General features: G+C 40.0%; 3 protein-coding genes across 5 annotated transcripts; 2 read left to right on the top strand and 1 right to left on the bottom strand.

Annotated features, from left to right (window-relative positions):
- Positions 1-281: 281 nt before the first annotated feature.
- LOC121905706 (phospholipase A and acyltransferase 4-like) lies at positions 282-1960 on the top strand. The gene is made up of 4 exons (XM_042424165.1): positions 282-514; positions 999-1122; positions 1297-1598; positions 1712-1960. Exons 1-4 carry the CDS (start codon positions 461-463, stop codon positions 1799-1801), a joined length of 570 nt encoding a protein of 189 aa, XP_042280099.1. The 5' UTR covers positions 282-460; the 3' UTR covers positions 1802-1960.
- A 100-nt stretch (positions 1961-2060) lies between these two features.
- alg2 (ALG2 alpha-1,3/1,6-mannosyltransferase) lies at positions 2061-9470 on the bottom strand. Of its 3 annotated transcripts, none has more exons than XM_042424161.1 (5): positions 9268-9470; positions 7751-7942; positions 7467-7604; positions 5314-5481; positions 2061-3630 (listed from the first exon to the last, which is right to left on the bottom strand). In XM_042424161.1, the coding sequence occupies exons 1-5, from the start codon at positions 9310-9312 to the stop codon at positions 2890-2892; spliced, it is 1284 nt and encodes a 427-aa protein (XP_042280095.1). In that variant the 5' UTR covers positions 9313-9470; the 3' UTR covers positions 2061-2889. The 3 variants fall into 3 exon arrangements, with proteins under 3 accessions (XP_042280095.1, XP_042280096.1, XP_042280098.1); XM_042424162.1 differs by having other exon boundaries at positions 9249-9467; XM_042424164.1 differs by having other exon boundaries at positions 7751-7922; positions 9249-9467.
- A 203-nt stretch (positions 9471-9673) lies between these two features.
- sec61b (SEC61 translocon subunit beta) lies at positions 9674-13064 on the top strand. The gene is made up of 4 exons (XM_042424166.1): positions 9674-9816; positions 10344-10441; positions 11971-12075; positions 12914-13064. The coding sequence occupies exons 1-4, from the start codon at positions 9814-9816 to the stop codon at positions 12999-13001; spliced, it is 294 nt and encodes a 97-aa protein (XP_042280100.1). The 5' UTR covers positions 9674-9813; the 3' UTR covers positions 13002-13064.
- The last annotated feature ends 675 nt before the right edge of the window (positions 13065-13739 follow it).

Below are 13739 nucleotides of genomic sequence, written 5' to 3'. Positions count from 1 at the left end.
TCACATACATTAATTGACTGAGACATACTGCTAGATCTATTTTAAATTAAACCAAGGCTACAAGCACTAATTGGACCTATTGGGACAAATAATTTGCAGTTCTGAAAAACAAGTGGTATCGCTGTTGGTTTCTTTGCGTTTCAACGTTTGAAATTGACTCTGAAGAAATGTGCGAATCGATACGAGGCGTGGGAATTGAAAACTCGATGTAGGTGGACTACACATTTTAAACAAAATCAAACAAATAACAGAATGATTTGTTTTTGAAAAGCTGTGGCTCACAGTGTCTTTCTGAACCTGATAAAATAATACAGCATGTGTTAGATTAATAGGTAACATATTAGGCTGCCTATCATCTTGAAGCAGTTACAGTCAAGGCCGCTAAAGAGGACGTAATAGCTATTACACAACCAGCGTCCGTCTACACTTTAGTTTCTGTTGACTTCAGCTGACAGGAACAATGGCCCTTTTGGGGAATTTGAACAGTATTCTCTCCCAGACGACATCCCGACAGGTGAGCTTTTATAAATATATTGAGAAATGTTTATCTTGATGCAGCAGTACCTGTCTGCTGGGGTTTGTGTATATATGTGTTTACTGACCAACTTTTAAGAATAAGTATAAACATTCACTAATAGTAATTTTGGAGCTAAGAAAACTCTTAATTATGTGTTATTCTCAACGTGAGGAATTTCACATCATACAGTAAGAGTACACTTGTCATTGTAAGATCTTCATTAATGCTGCTGCTTGACTTTTGTTTCCTGAATACTGTCATACTCATATCCTCCCTTATAATGTCCTTCCTTGTTATATGTTCCTCTCAAAAAAAGAAAAAAAAAACAGTCAAATTATTTGATTTTATGTCCAGCATCTTTTAATTTCCCAGATTTCCACCATAAATATCAACTTCTCATTTGAATTCAGTGAGAAGATCAAGAGCAAAGAAAAAAAAAAGGAGAGAGAAATAGGATGCGCTGTGCTCTTTTTCTCTTTAGATTGATCAGAGTGTGTCCACAGCAGAGAGTGGAGACTTGATTGAGTTTGTGACCCCGTGGTCGGGATTGTCTCTTTGGGGAGTTTATGTTGGAGAAGGCCTTGTTGTCCATTTTGGAGTGGGAGGTGAGAAACTGAAATGTTACTTTATTTGAACAAATAATTTCTTTAGTGTTAAGTAAAGAAGTAGAGGTTTATTTTAGTACGCAGTAGAATTTCCCTTTAAAAAAGGCGACTGAAAACAAAAATATACCAGGTTTATTCTACTAAGAGCTCATCATCTTCATATTTCCCCTCAAGATGAGAACATGACACAGAAAGCATGCCGCAGCTTCCTTCAACAAATGGCTCCAAAGTCGAAAAGTGATCATGTTCTGAAGAAGACCAGGATCAACGAGCAGCTCATCACGGACATCAAAGTGCCTCCAGGAACCCGCATCAGGGTCAACAACGACGAGCACAATCTGGTTCCATCTCCACAGGAGACGATGAGGCATCGCTGGGAGACTTTTCTGCACCAGGAATTCAAATACGACCTGATGAACTTCAACAGCGAGCATTTCGCCACGTTCGTTCGATATGGCCACGCCGTGTGCAACCAGGTGGGTTCAATAACACATAGGTGAATGACTGATTTGTGGTTTGGTAAATATTAGGTCTGAAACTAATCAGCTTGTAATTTAATGTTCTGATTATTATTTCTTTACTTTTTTAGATTCCCTTTAAGAAAAAAAACGAAGCCCATGTGGACACAACTCAAACTCTGCAAATGATAATTGAGCAACGGATCGAGACACAAACATGAGATCTTCTGTGGTGTCCCTTGTGCACATCTGTCGCACCAACTTTGTTAATGAGAGAAATAAAAATCTTTCACTGCAAAATTGTCCCGAGAATGTTTCATTTAACATCTCAACACATCACATCTGTTCAATGCAAAGAAAAAAATAAATCATGGAACAACATTAACAACGTTTCAGTGCCTCCATGCTTCCCCTCAAAGTTCTTAGCAAACTCTATTAAAGGCCAAAAAAAACTTAACGACAAAGCAAACCCTATAAGAGTCAGGAAACTATGTGTTCTCTTGTTTATTATGACTTCAGGAATGTCAATAAGAGCATTTCTATACAGTAGGAGGGCTGAGGAGGCCGGTGCGCAGACACAATGACCTTCTGCTATTCTCCTCATTGATAATGACCCAGACACAGGCACACTGCCCATCAGCCAGACCTTCTAATGAAGCCAAACACTCTCTATCATCTGCTAATAACCTCCACACGGCGGCAAGAGTCATGGACAGGCCAGCATCTTCTGAATGCTAGGAGGGGAACAAAGCTCTGGGCGGACAGGAAGTAGTGGAAAGCATCCTGTTTATCGATCTTGGACTGTGCACTGCCTGATGGCGCATGGTGGTAACTACATTCTTCTTCTTCAGCCCCAAACACACAAAGACAAAGACTACTGTAGAGAGGACAGACAAAAAAAAATACACAGTGCAAAACATTTCACTCTAACAATCAATCCTTTTGGTACGCTCATTTGCTAGGCTCTTGGTTGCCGTGCTGCTACGCACGCACACTTACATGCGCGCACGTACACACTTGCAGGGGTGGTATTTTTTCAGAGATAGGGTAGGTAAACTCGTTACTCTTTTCTTAATTGGTATAGAAATTCCGTCCTGTTTTTCCTCTCAGCAACCCCTCCAGGGGAATGCTGATTAATTGTCCTCTTAAGTCCCCTACCCCTCACCCACCTCCCTGCACATATACACATACATTCTCTGTTAGAAGACTTCCACTCTGCAGACCCCCGTCATCCACTGTCAGTTTCATAGTTCAGTAAGAAAATGTTGCCATTCCTCTGGCTGTCTCTTGCTTTTACTCAGTTTTCACATCACTTGCTCAGCTTGACAATGTACCCATACAGCTGGTCTGAGAAGGCCTGAAGAGAGAACTTATCTTGTACCCTCCTCCTCCCAGCTTGTCCCATGTCCCTGCGGAGCTGCGGCTCCCTGACAAGCCTCTCCATGGCCTTAGAAAAGGCCTCTGCCGTGGGCTCGCACAGAAACCCCGTCTCCCCGTCTGCCACGCTCTCCAGGGGCCCCCCGGAGTTCACCGCAATAACAGGGCAGCAGCAGTACATGGCCTCTACGGGAACTATCCCAAAATGCTCTCTGCTCGGGGTGTACAGCACCGCGGCGCTTTCCCGCAGCAGCGCCACCTTCAGTGAATCAGAAGGGGAACGCAGAAAAGTGACACAATCGTCCAAGTGGAGCTGCGCTGCTAGCTCTTTCAGTTCAGCATAATGTTGAACGTTCTCAGTAACGCGGTCATCGTAGCCCCCCGCCACCACCAGGTGAATGCCTGCTCTCTGGCCTGGAGGGAGGCTGCTCCTCAAGGCCGCCAGGGCCTCCAGAGCCAGGCCCAGATTCTTCTTTCGCTCATATCGGTTCAGAGAGAGAAACAGGCAGGAGGTTCCCTCAGGGAGCAGCCCTTCCAGGCCTTGTGCTTCAGTAGATGGCTGGTCAAAGGTACGCGTGTTGAGGGAAGGATAGAGGACATCTGTCTGGACTCCTCTTAGACTATGAAAGGTCTCCCTGAAGATGCCCGCGGTGAACTGGCTGTTTACCAGAATCTAAGAGGAAGTACAGAGAGATTAGTTCATAAGGATCTCACATATATCACAGTTTGAATTCCCTATGAGTTGGATGGCAGCCTGAGGTTTTCCTAAAGTCTAGACTGAAATCCAAATGTCATTTCATTTCTATCAGGGCCCTGAGCTTTTACAACAGCTTGCCCGTAGAAATCAGGCTGTATCACATTTTAAATAATCACTTTGGTTTATGACGGCAGTTTAAGTTGATTTATTCCATTTCAATATAGTTTTAAACCACAGTTTCACAGTCTTCAAGAGCCACATTCAAGTCAAAAAGTAATTTCACCTGTCTAGACTTAATATTCAACATCTGGGTGAGATAAAAATAATTCTGAGTGAATCTACTGTTTTTAAAGGAACACTATCTAATTAATATCTAATTTGTTTGTAGGCAAATAATTTCAGATGACAACAGTTTAATAATTAGTGGTTTCCATGAACTGCTGCAACAGACTGGCAAAAAACACTGACATCATTTGGGGAAACTGCTTGTATCTGATGTCAGGTGCATATCTTGCATAAAGAATGTCAAAGTCTCAACCCCGGGGCAGTAAAAAAATAAACAAAAAGGTGATCATCTGATCTGATTGATTAGTTGAAAATAAATCCCCTGCCCTTTCCTCTTGTGACATGTTCACTCAGGTGAACATTTCTGTTTGTCCAATACATTAATTTACGCCCAAAATATCTGCATAACTAGAGACATTCCCATCAGCCTCAGCTGTACTTTGTGTTTCATGATAATTATCAAATGTTACTACACTAACATACTAAACTAAGATTGTAAACGCTATGTTAGCATTATCATTGTGAGCATGTTAGCATGCTGACATTGTTTATTTGTATGTTAGGTGCAAAGCTGAATATTTTCACGATTGCAAGGCATTATATGAGGTGTGCTGTGCGACTATGTAGTCACTGTTATTCTCACTTGGGATCACTTTCAATGGGTGATTTACTGTTTGTCTCCTGTAAAGAACTAAAATTAGCATATTTAAAAAGTTTATTATATGTATGTTCCAAAAGTATATACCGCTGGGATTTTGTCTTCGGCTATAAGCCTATTATGTATACAAGAATTAACATATATTCAGAAAATTCAATATTCTTGCTTGTGTTATTACTATTTAAACCACAAATCACTCTCCTGTCTGCAGGCTGTGCAAAGAAAATTGAGAAACTTTAAAATGGAGGAACTAAATCATATTATCAGTTTAGAAATTCAGGTTAATATTTTACTAATTTCTTGGAAGACATTCTTAGATGGTTTTAGCCACTTGCTCTCCTGTAGACTCAGCCTGACATCCTCAGGTAGGACCCTCTGGCTATTCCCAAATCTCTGCCTAAGACCACTCCGCATTTTCTATCAGGGCCCTTAAAATGCTCCACCTGAGGAACTCTGATCACATCAAAAGCATGTTTTAAAAATCACTTACAACTATTTTAATTTGTTTTAAATTTGACCTAAATTAATGTCTGGCATTTTTGTATTTGTACTTATGTGCCCTTTCTTTATTGCTTCCAGAGCATTCTTTACCACCATGGTATAAAACTTTTTTTCCAATATGAAGGAAATAAAATAAGCCCAGTGACACATTCCTATTCTGTAATCAGATCATCATAACCTGTGTAATCAAGCTATAACCCTCAGCAGTTATGTACCATATCAGCCATGCCAGTTGTGCGTTCCTCCAGCAAGTCGATGGGAGCACGGTAAAGCTTCTTCAGGGCTGATTTCCTCTGGGTCAGCAGCTGGTCGGGGAAGTGACAGTAGAACAAAACCTTCTTCCTGTGACGAGACAGTCTCAGCACCGGGATACACACTGATACCTGGGGAGGAATGTAAGATGTAAAAACAAAAGTATTCATTTTTTGTGACAAACTTTTTTTTTTTTTTTAATTTCTTTTTTCCATGTAGTGTGGTAAAGGTATAGGGCACATAACACAAAAGGGATTAAATGCACTCATACAAAGAACATAGACTCTGCATGCATCAAAATCACAGACAAGGTTTTTTTTTTTTACAAAAATGACACAACAAACAGCCCATACCCCCCTAACCCTTACACCTTATATGCTATATAGGTTAAGGCTGCAGAGAGAAAAAAACCCCCAAAAAGCAAATAAATACACACAAAAAAAAACATAACAAAAATCCCAGCTGTAACTGCCAAGCAAAAACAAAAGTATTCATGTCATTCCCAAAAAATGTTCCTCCCTTCTGACTAATCAGCAACAAATATGGCAGCTTGTTTTGGCATATGAAATCATGCTCCGCATACAGCAATAAGTGGACATTTGAAGATGCCACATTGAAGGCAAACTTTGGTATTTTTCAACCTGGACCCTATTTTCCCATCCTTAACTAACTAATGGGGACAACAATTTTTGACAATTAGTCCAGTATTTAGCGACAGTTCTTCTGCTGGCGACCACATAAAAGGCTGCAACATAATCCTTTGGGGCAATTGTGCCCCGTCAATGTACGTCCACTAAAAGTGCTCGTTTTAGCCACTGAAAGGCTCAGATTGTTATTATGAGTGTCTGACAACATTATGGAAAGGACCATACATAGAAATAAAATGTTTTTCTCTACCTTTCGCTTGATCAGGTCTGTTTGTTATTGTGTCTGTTGTTGTCAAAATCAGCTAAATATTCAGCCATGAAAATCTTTCAACTCTCAACTCAATTCAACCCTCGTGATATTTCACAATGAGACTTCTCCTTGAGCGAGACTTGGTGAGAAACAATGAAAAACAGACTGGATCAAGCGAAAGGTAGAGAAAAACATTTTATTTCTCTATATGGTCCTTTCTATAATGTTGTCAGACACTCAGTCTCATTGTGAAATATCACGAGGGTTGAATTGTTGTCGAAATCAGCTAAATATTCAGCCATGACAGAGTTGGAGAGAGTAGTGCTGTGAGGATTTTGTCATGTTGGAGTACAGAAAGCATAGCTGAGTGTTATCTAAAAGATTTTCATGGCTGAATATTTAGCTGATTTTGACAACAACAGACACAATAACAAACAGACCTGATCAAGCGAAAGGTAGAGAAAAACATTTTATTTCTATGTATGGTCCTTTCCATAATGTTGTCAGACACTCATAATAACAATCTGAGCCTGTCAGTGGCAAAAACAAGCACTTGTAGTAGACGTACATTGACGGGGCGCTATTGCCCTGTTGGATTACATTGCAGCCCGTTTCGCGGCTGCCAGCTGAAGCGCTCTCGCTCAATACTGGACCAATTTCAAAAATTGTTGTCCCCATTAGTCACTTAGACAAAAAAAGATGGGAAAATAGGGTCCAGATTGAAAAATACCTAAGCTTTCCTTTAATATCAAGCATCATTTACACGTATGGAGACCGAGTAAAACAATAGAAATGCACACTAAATATAAAACAAACAAACATAGTCTTAGGCTATGTGTTTAACCACTAAACACATAGCCTAAGACAATTATTACAAAAACTTAATGTGACTTCTCATCTTATTCATTTAAGACAAATGAAGCTTATTTTTGTGTCATACATTTTCACTTCAATAATGTGTGAAAGAGAACAGTGGTACCTATGTGTATTTGCATGAAAGACAAAAGAGTGAAAAATAAGCAAAGGTGTGTCCACTTTACGACATGGTAAAGAAAAGGGGTGTGACAGAAAAGAGGAGACACGAAGAGATAGACCACTGTTAACAATGAAGCTATTCTCTGAGAGCCAGAGTCAGTTACACCAAACAGAAAGCTCAGACAAACTCAACTGAGTGATGACCAAACAGAAAGATAGACAGTTACTGTACAATACAACTCACCTGGTCACAGAAGATGACGTCATACTCCTCCCCACTGAGAAAGACCAGGTAGAGGGCCACGTAGATCATCCTCAGGTAAGCACACAGGGCATGCAGGTAACCAAACACACTGGTGGGTAGCCAGTCACCCACACATACCTGTTAGAAGAGCAAGACAAATTCAAATCATGCATGTGTTCCTAATAGACTCTGCATTTTACATGTACTGTTGTCCGATTCTGTTGTGTATCTTTGAGGGACAATGTTATGTAGGATAGCGTATGTATGTGTGTGTGTTCATGTACCACAGGCAGGTCTGGGTCCAGTGTCTCAGAGAAGCAGTGTGTTGGGTCGTAATGGGCCGTCCAGATCTGGACACTACAGCCCTGAGACTTCAGAGCGACAGCAGCATCAACCACCAGACGCTCCGCTCCGCCTATACCCAAATCTGGATGGAGAAACACCACCCGCGCCATCCTGGACACACACCAACAGAGCTGAAATGTTAGGAATGAAATAAGTTCAAATTGTATCTGCAATATATTTCACAATAAGAGAATAGGCGATAGGATTTGAAAAACAACAACAACAACTCAGGACACATTATCATGTTATGTAGAGCTGCAACAATTAATTGATTAGTTTCCAAACTTGCCAACTATTAACTTAAATGCCAACTATTTTGATAACTGATCAATCACATTGAGTCATTTTTTAAGAAAAAATGTCCAAATTCTCTGAATTCAGCCTTTCAAATATGAACATTTTCTGGTTTCTTTCGTCTTCTATGACAGTAAACTGAATATCTTTGTGTTGTGGGCCAAACTAAACATTTGAGGTCGTCATTCACCATTTTTGACATTTTATAGGCCAAACAACTAATCGATTAATCAAGAAAATAATCAACAGATTAATCAATAATGAAAATAATCTTAGTTGCAGCCCTAGTAGAATGACATACAGTAAACTGATAACAGACAGTAGACAGGGTAAATAATTCCAAAATCAGACATACAAGTCTTATTTTTTATTTATATTTTATGTATTTTCATGTTTTATTCTCTTATTTTTGTTCTTTAATTTGTAATGTATTTTAAGTCTTTTTAAATGTCTCTTATTTTTAATGTTTTTATTATATGTACAGCATCTTGAGTTACAACTACTGTATGAAATGTGCGATACAAATGAATAAACTTAAACTTATATTCATAACAGTGTTAACATTTATAGGAATGATTGCTTTAACCTGTATGAGATACATCAGAGATAATTCATTCAAACTATTCCATCATGTTAGTGAAAAGACACAACTCCCTCCAACAGAAAGAGCCAAAGACTCATGAATATATACTCTTGATGCTACAAAGAGAAACTTTTCAGAGATGCATTGTTGACAAACTTAAAGAATCTGTCCATGCGGGATTTGTGAAATAGTTTTAATATATCATTTTTACCTCATAAAGCGCTTAATAGCCTATCATGTTTGTTTGACAGAACATGTGCCTACATCTACTGCAACCCACCATGGCTGTCACTGTGTCTCAGAATACTCTAATAGCGTTGGGTTTTAAGTGAGAAGTCAAAGTGATAGCAAGAAAACACATTAGACTCATTTTAGCTAACGTTAGATGCCTGTTTGCTTTACAAAGGGTAACTGTTAAATTTCTTTAGCTACAGTAGTGAGAGTATAGATACTATGACTACTAAAAATTACAACCCGTTTTAGATTAATTTAGTGGACAGCTGTGACTGAAGACTACAACAGCATCGCTGTACAATTTAATTAACTACACTTGTGTTTACCTTTGCACGTCTTGCCCACCTTGTCCAAGTTTGGAAACCTGTGATTATGATCGTCTAGCTGCATGTAACGGCTGAACTACTATCATGAAACTCTATCGTTGAGACGCCATGTTGGTTCAACTTCTCCGTTGTGGATTTATGCAGCTCGCGCTTCTTGTTTGCGCCACAATGGCGCCAGTTTCCCAGCTGTAGAACAGACACGTCTCCTTGAGAGCCAAGGCGGATCTTTAATTTGCCTTTGAAATAAAGTACATGATAATATACCAATATAATACATTAAACAGTAAATTGTTTAAAAAAATAAGTTTTATTGATGTGGTATGAAAATACACTCCTAAAATATGTTTTTATATCATTATTTTTGTGTTGAATGCGATAAACCGGTCAGGCTTCTGCTTGGTCTCCTACGCAGGTCTTGTGCTATGCAGTCGTGTCCTTTTCAGACAAGCGTCAGCTTTTCTCAACTGTTGACCAATTCACACGCCGACTGCTGCCCATTTGACGTGGACATCAGCTAGAAGAGAGGCTCAGGGACTTAGCTCGCATCGGGACAAAGAAAAACAAAATGGTAAGATTCATTAGCTCCGTCTAAAATTGCCCTGTTTAAGCTGAAACCATCTGTGTTGGATTTAAGGAGACATCAGCTAGATAACGTTTGGCTATCTGTTAGCAAGTGTGCTAACGTTAGCTCATCATTTGTGGACGTGGCTGTTTTTTAACAGCTCAAATCGTCCAAAATAAATATTTTAAGCTGCTCCAGAACTCAAGTAACGACTTAAATATATATGCATGTGACATTTGGTTGAGATTCTGCATGTTAGTTACTACTGGAAGTTGAAAGCAATGAACAGACAGTGAAGGCCTTCAGTGTCTTACACACACTGTTTAGTTCAGCTTCAAATGTAAGTTGGCTGTTAAAGAATAATTATAAAAAGCTCTTTTTCTAAGTGTTCTAGGTTGACTTAGTTTCAGTTGTAAAAATGTTTGTGTGTGTGTGTTTGAGAGAGACAGGTAGACAGACAAACAAAAAGAGGAGTAATGGATCTGAACACTGTATGTATTTTTGAAATCTGGTCTCTTTCTTTCTTTTTTCAGCCTGGACCAGCAGCAAGTGCAACCAATGTTGGGGCATCTAGCCGTTCCCCCAGCAAGACAGTGGCTCCCCGCGCAGCAGGCTCCACAGTCAGACAGAGGTACACACACTCACAATCTGACTACTAAACTTTAACTTCTTTAAACTTTCCACAAGTGAATACTGCTCACAGATTTGTGGCAAATAAAAGGAAAAACCTGAATAAAAGAGAGGAGGAATGTAACACAGATGCTTCCAAACATGGCACTGAGTGATTTGGAATGAGTGAAAATGATGAAAATCACATGTTATGGCCTTCACATTCAATAGTCATACACTCAACCCAGACGTACACCTACTTTCTTAAACATAAATAGACATGGGACAAAGAAAAGAAGGAATTATAAAAGTAAAACAAATGCAGTACAGCCCAAATCATATCACATTATCCCCTTAACCCCAACAACACCAACCATCCCCTCAGACTCTTCCAGGTAAAACAATACAAACTACTGGTAACAAATAGAAATTACAGCACATTAACAATTCATACTGAGAATTCTTACCAGAAAGTAATCAACTAATAAAGAAACACAAGATAAGACAAGAAAGACCAAGGACAAGAAGACAAACAAAAAAACATCAACTTGAGATTTTGGTTTAGCAGGTCTAGATGGTGCTGTCCACCACAAACATCAAAAAACTAAATAAGGGAATATATTCTGTAAGAATCCCTTCACCAGAGTTCAGAGTCTCTTTCCCAAGAAGCAACACCTTGCAAAGAAACTTTAATTTGTCACATATGTATGTTGGCCACTACTATAAAAAGGTAGCTATTGATTCAAACTTTACATTAAACATGAAAGAAAATCTCTGCAGCTCCCTTGGCCTGCACACACCCCATAATTATTTTTTCAGATACCCCCGATACTGACCCCACCCCCTCATGTCATCACACTGTGAAGAGTGATTGACGATTTTCAGATAGCCCTGCCCTGCATTTTTGCGTACCCTCCGTAGATTAGAGCAGCAGATAGATGTTGTGCTCTGGGCTTAATCAGTGTGTAATCAGAGGCTCACTGTTACCTCTCTCATTATTACTCATTATTACCCATTACTATCACCCTCTTCATTACCTCATTAACCTCTGTTTAATCTCATCACATGAGTGAAGCAGCCATGAAACACTCTTTCATCACTGGATACTGTAGTTTGAGTTACAGTGTGAATATAGTGTATAATAGAACAGATTTCTTTTCTCTTACTGTGATGTGTTCTAAATGTCTCGCTCAAATTTAACTTTAATGATTTCAAGCTTCTATTAAATTGGTTTAGATGCTTGAATTTGTAATTGAATAAAAATATTCATTTTTCACAAAATTCAGTTGTGCCTCTTTAAATTGTGTTTATTGTCTTGGTTCATTAACTTGTTTTATTTCCCCCACAAAGTATATTGTATTGCTCTTTAAAAAAAAAAAAAAAAAAAGTTGTTTGTATTTCAGAAAGTGGAATTTTGACAGTATGAGGCTAAAAAAGTCATTGATAATGAGACATTTCTCAACACAAATATTATATTGGTGTAATTGATGTCACTTGACAGTGTCCACATATGCTTGACTTGCTGTATGTATGTGTGTGTGTGTTACACAGGAAAGCCACCAGCAGCGGTACACGCAGCGGTGGCAGGACCACGGGATCGGCGGGTACAGGGGGCATGTGGCGCTTCTACACCGAGGACTCGCCGGGCCTCAAAGTGTAAGTGTAGTTTATAAAAGCAGCCACTGTCAAGCTGTTTTACACACACAGACACACACTCCTGAACCTATGAAAGTGCATACATTTAGCCTTTGACATTTAAACTCGCATCCTCTCACAAATAAACACTAATTCTCAGGATTTCCGACACTTTATCACATCGTTAGTGTTGTTTATGAGGTAGAATAGGGGGAATGTTTAAAGGCAGGAAATTAGGCAGACGTGCTTCTCTGATCCAACAAATAATCTCTGCTTGATTAGAGTGTGTGTCTTTATGTGCTCACACATTACGTGAACACGCGTTTAGAAAACTTTCAATCTTATAAACTTCTATTCTGCTACAACCTCGCCCCCAATATTAGAGAAAGCGTCCTGTCTCCTGGCCGTGGTCGGCCGCGGTTGATCGATGGTGCTGTGGTGGTTATTGAGTGTGTCTCTCCAGTCGAAGGAGGGCAGACTCGCCATACAGTGCTGTATATCGAGTGCGTGTTTGTTCCTGTGTTAGATGCCAGCCTCAAAGCTTCATTAAAGGATCCACTCTGAAAGGTCAACTCAATTACAGCCTTCTGACAGGAGGAGGAGGAGGAGGTTGGGGGGCTGCTGAGGAGATGGTTGGCATGGCAATGCTGCTACTTAGCAATGCGTCCCTCCACCCCACCCCACCCCACCCTACTCAGTCCCTCTTTGAGAGACGAGAGCCCCTCCTCGTTTCCGAAGCTCATCAATAAAATCAGCCACTCCACTAAGACTCTCGCTCTGGTTGGGGTTACAGCAAATGATGGGATTTTGTGTGTGTGTGTGTGTATCTGGGTGTTAATCTGTGTCTCTTTTGTGACAGCGGCCCGGTGCCAGTGCTGGTGATGAGTCTGCTCTTCATCGCTTCAGTCTTCATGCTGCACATCTGGGGGAAGTACACCCGCTCTTAAACCCCCACCTGATGACCTCTGACCCTGCGCCTCGGCTTCTTAACACATTGGACCTGGACCAAACAACAAACGAACAACAACCTTACCCCCTTATTCCCACCACTCCTACTTCACTACAACACAGACAAACTGGATTTTTTATGAGACCGTTTCCGTACATGATCTTCATCCGCACTGACATTAGTTATCCATGTTGTTGCTTTTGCCCATCCCGTCTTTTTAAGATCTGATGGGTTGAAGGGGGAGGATGCCATGCTAGCCCACCTCAGATGTGATGTCTGTGTGTGTGTGTTTGTGGGGGTGTGTGTGTGTGTGTGCACATCTGTGGCCCTCCCTACAAGCAGAAGCAGCATGTGTTCACCTCACTGCTGCCTGAAGGTTGAGTGCAGTGCTCAAGGACATTGTTGTTTTCAGGCCCCCAGCATACATTTCTCCTTATAGCCTGAATTGCATTTTTTTTTGTTAACAACATTTGTACAAAATATAATTGTAATATTGTACAATAAAAAGAGTAAAAACCAATGTGTGTGTGTGAAATGTACCTGATTTCATTTAGTGAAATAATGACCGTGTTTTGTTTTGTAGACATTTCAAGTTGAACCAGTCTTTTCGTGTGTTCAAATGTTTCTCAGTTGAATAGGAGTAATTATACGCACATTATGTAGGTGCGGTAATACCTGTGTACTTACTGCAAGCCGCAAAATTTAACCATGACGTTTTGATCCTACTCAGATCCTC

The sequence above is a fragment of the Thunnus maccoyii genome, chromosome 10 (assembly GCF_910596095.1).
Source record: "Thunnus maccoyii chromosome 10, fThuMac1.1, whole genome shotgun sequence".
Lineage (NCBI taxonomy): Eukaryota > Metazoa > Chordata > Actinopteri > Scombriformes > Scombridae > Thunnus > Thunnus maccoyii.
The sequence above is the reverse complement of the archived record's forward strand: the minus strand, read 5'-3'. Positions and strand labels throughout refer to the sequence as shown.

Bases quoted from the DNA above. Each gene is read 5' to 3' on its own strand.
- LOC121905706 (XM_042424165.1), top strand. From the start codon at position 461: ATGGCCCTTTTGGGGAATTTGAACAGTATTCTCTCCCAGACGACATCC. The intron at 515-998 runs GTGAGCTTTTAT...TTTTCTCTTTAG, and splicing joins CCCAGACGACATCCCGACAG to ATTGATCAGAGTGTGTCCAC. The intron at 1,599-1,711 runs GTGGGTTCAATA...TTACTTTTTTAG, and splicing joins GCCACGCCGTGTGCAACCAG to ATTCCCTTTAAGAAAAAAAA.
- alg2 (XM_042424161.1), bottom strand. From the start codon at position 9,312: ATGCAGCTAGACGATCATAATCACAGGTTTCCAAACTTGGACAAG. The intron at 7,605-7,750 runs GTACATGAACAC...CTCTTCTAACAG, and splicing joins TGGACCCAGACCTGCCTGTG to GTATGTGTGGGTGACTGGCT. The intron at 5,482-7,466 runs GTGAGTTGTATT...ATTCCTCCCCAG, and splicing joins ACGTCATCTTCTGTGACCAG to GTATCAGTGTGTATCCCGGT.
- sec61b (XM_042424166.1), top strand. The intron at 10,442-11,970 runs GTACACACACTC...TGTGTTACACAG, and splicing joins GGCTCCACAGTCAGACAGAG to GAAAGCCACCAGCAGCGGTA. The intron at 12,076-12,913 runs GTAAGTGTAGTT...CTTTTGTGACAG, and splicing joins GACTCGCCGGGCCTCAAAGT to CGGCCCGGTGCCAGTGCTGG.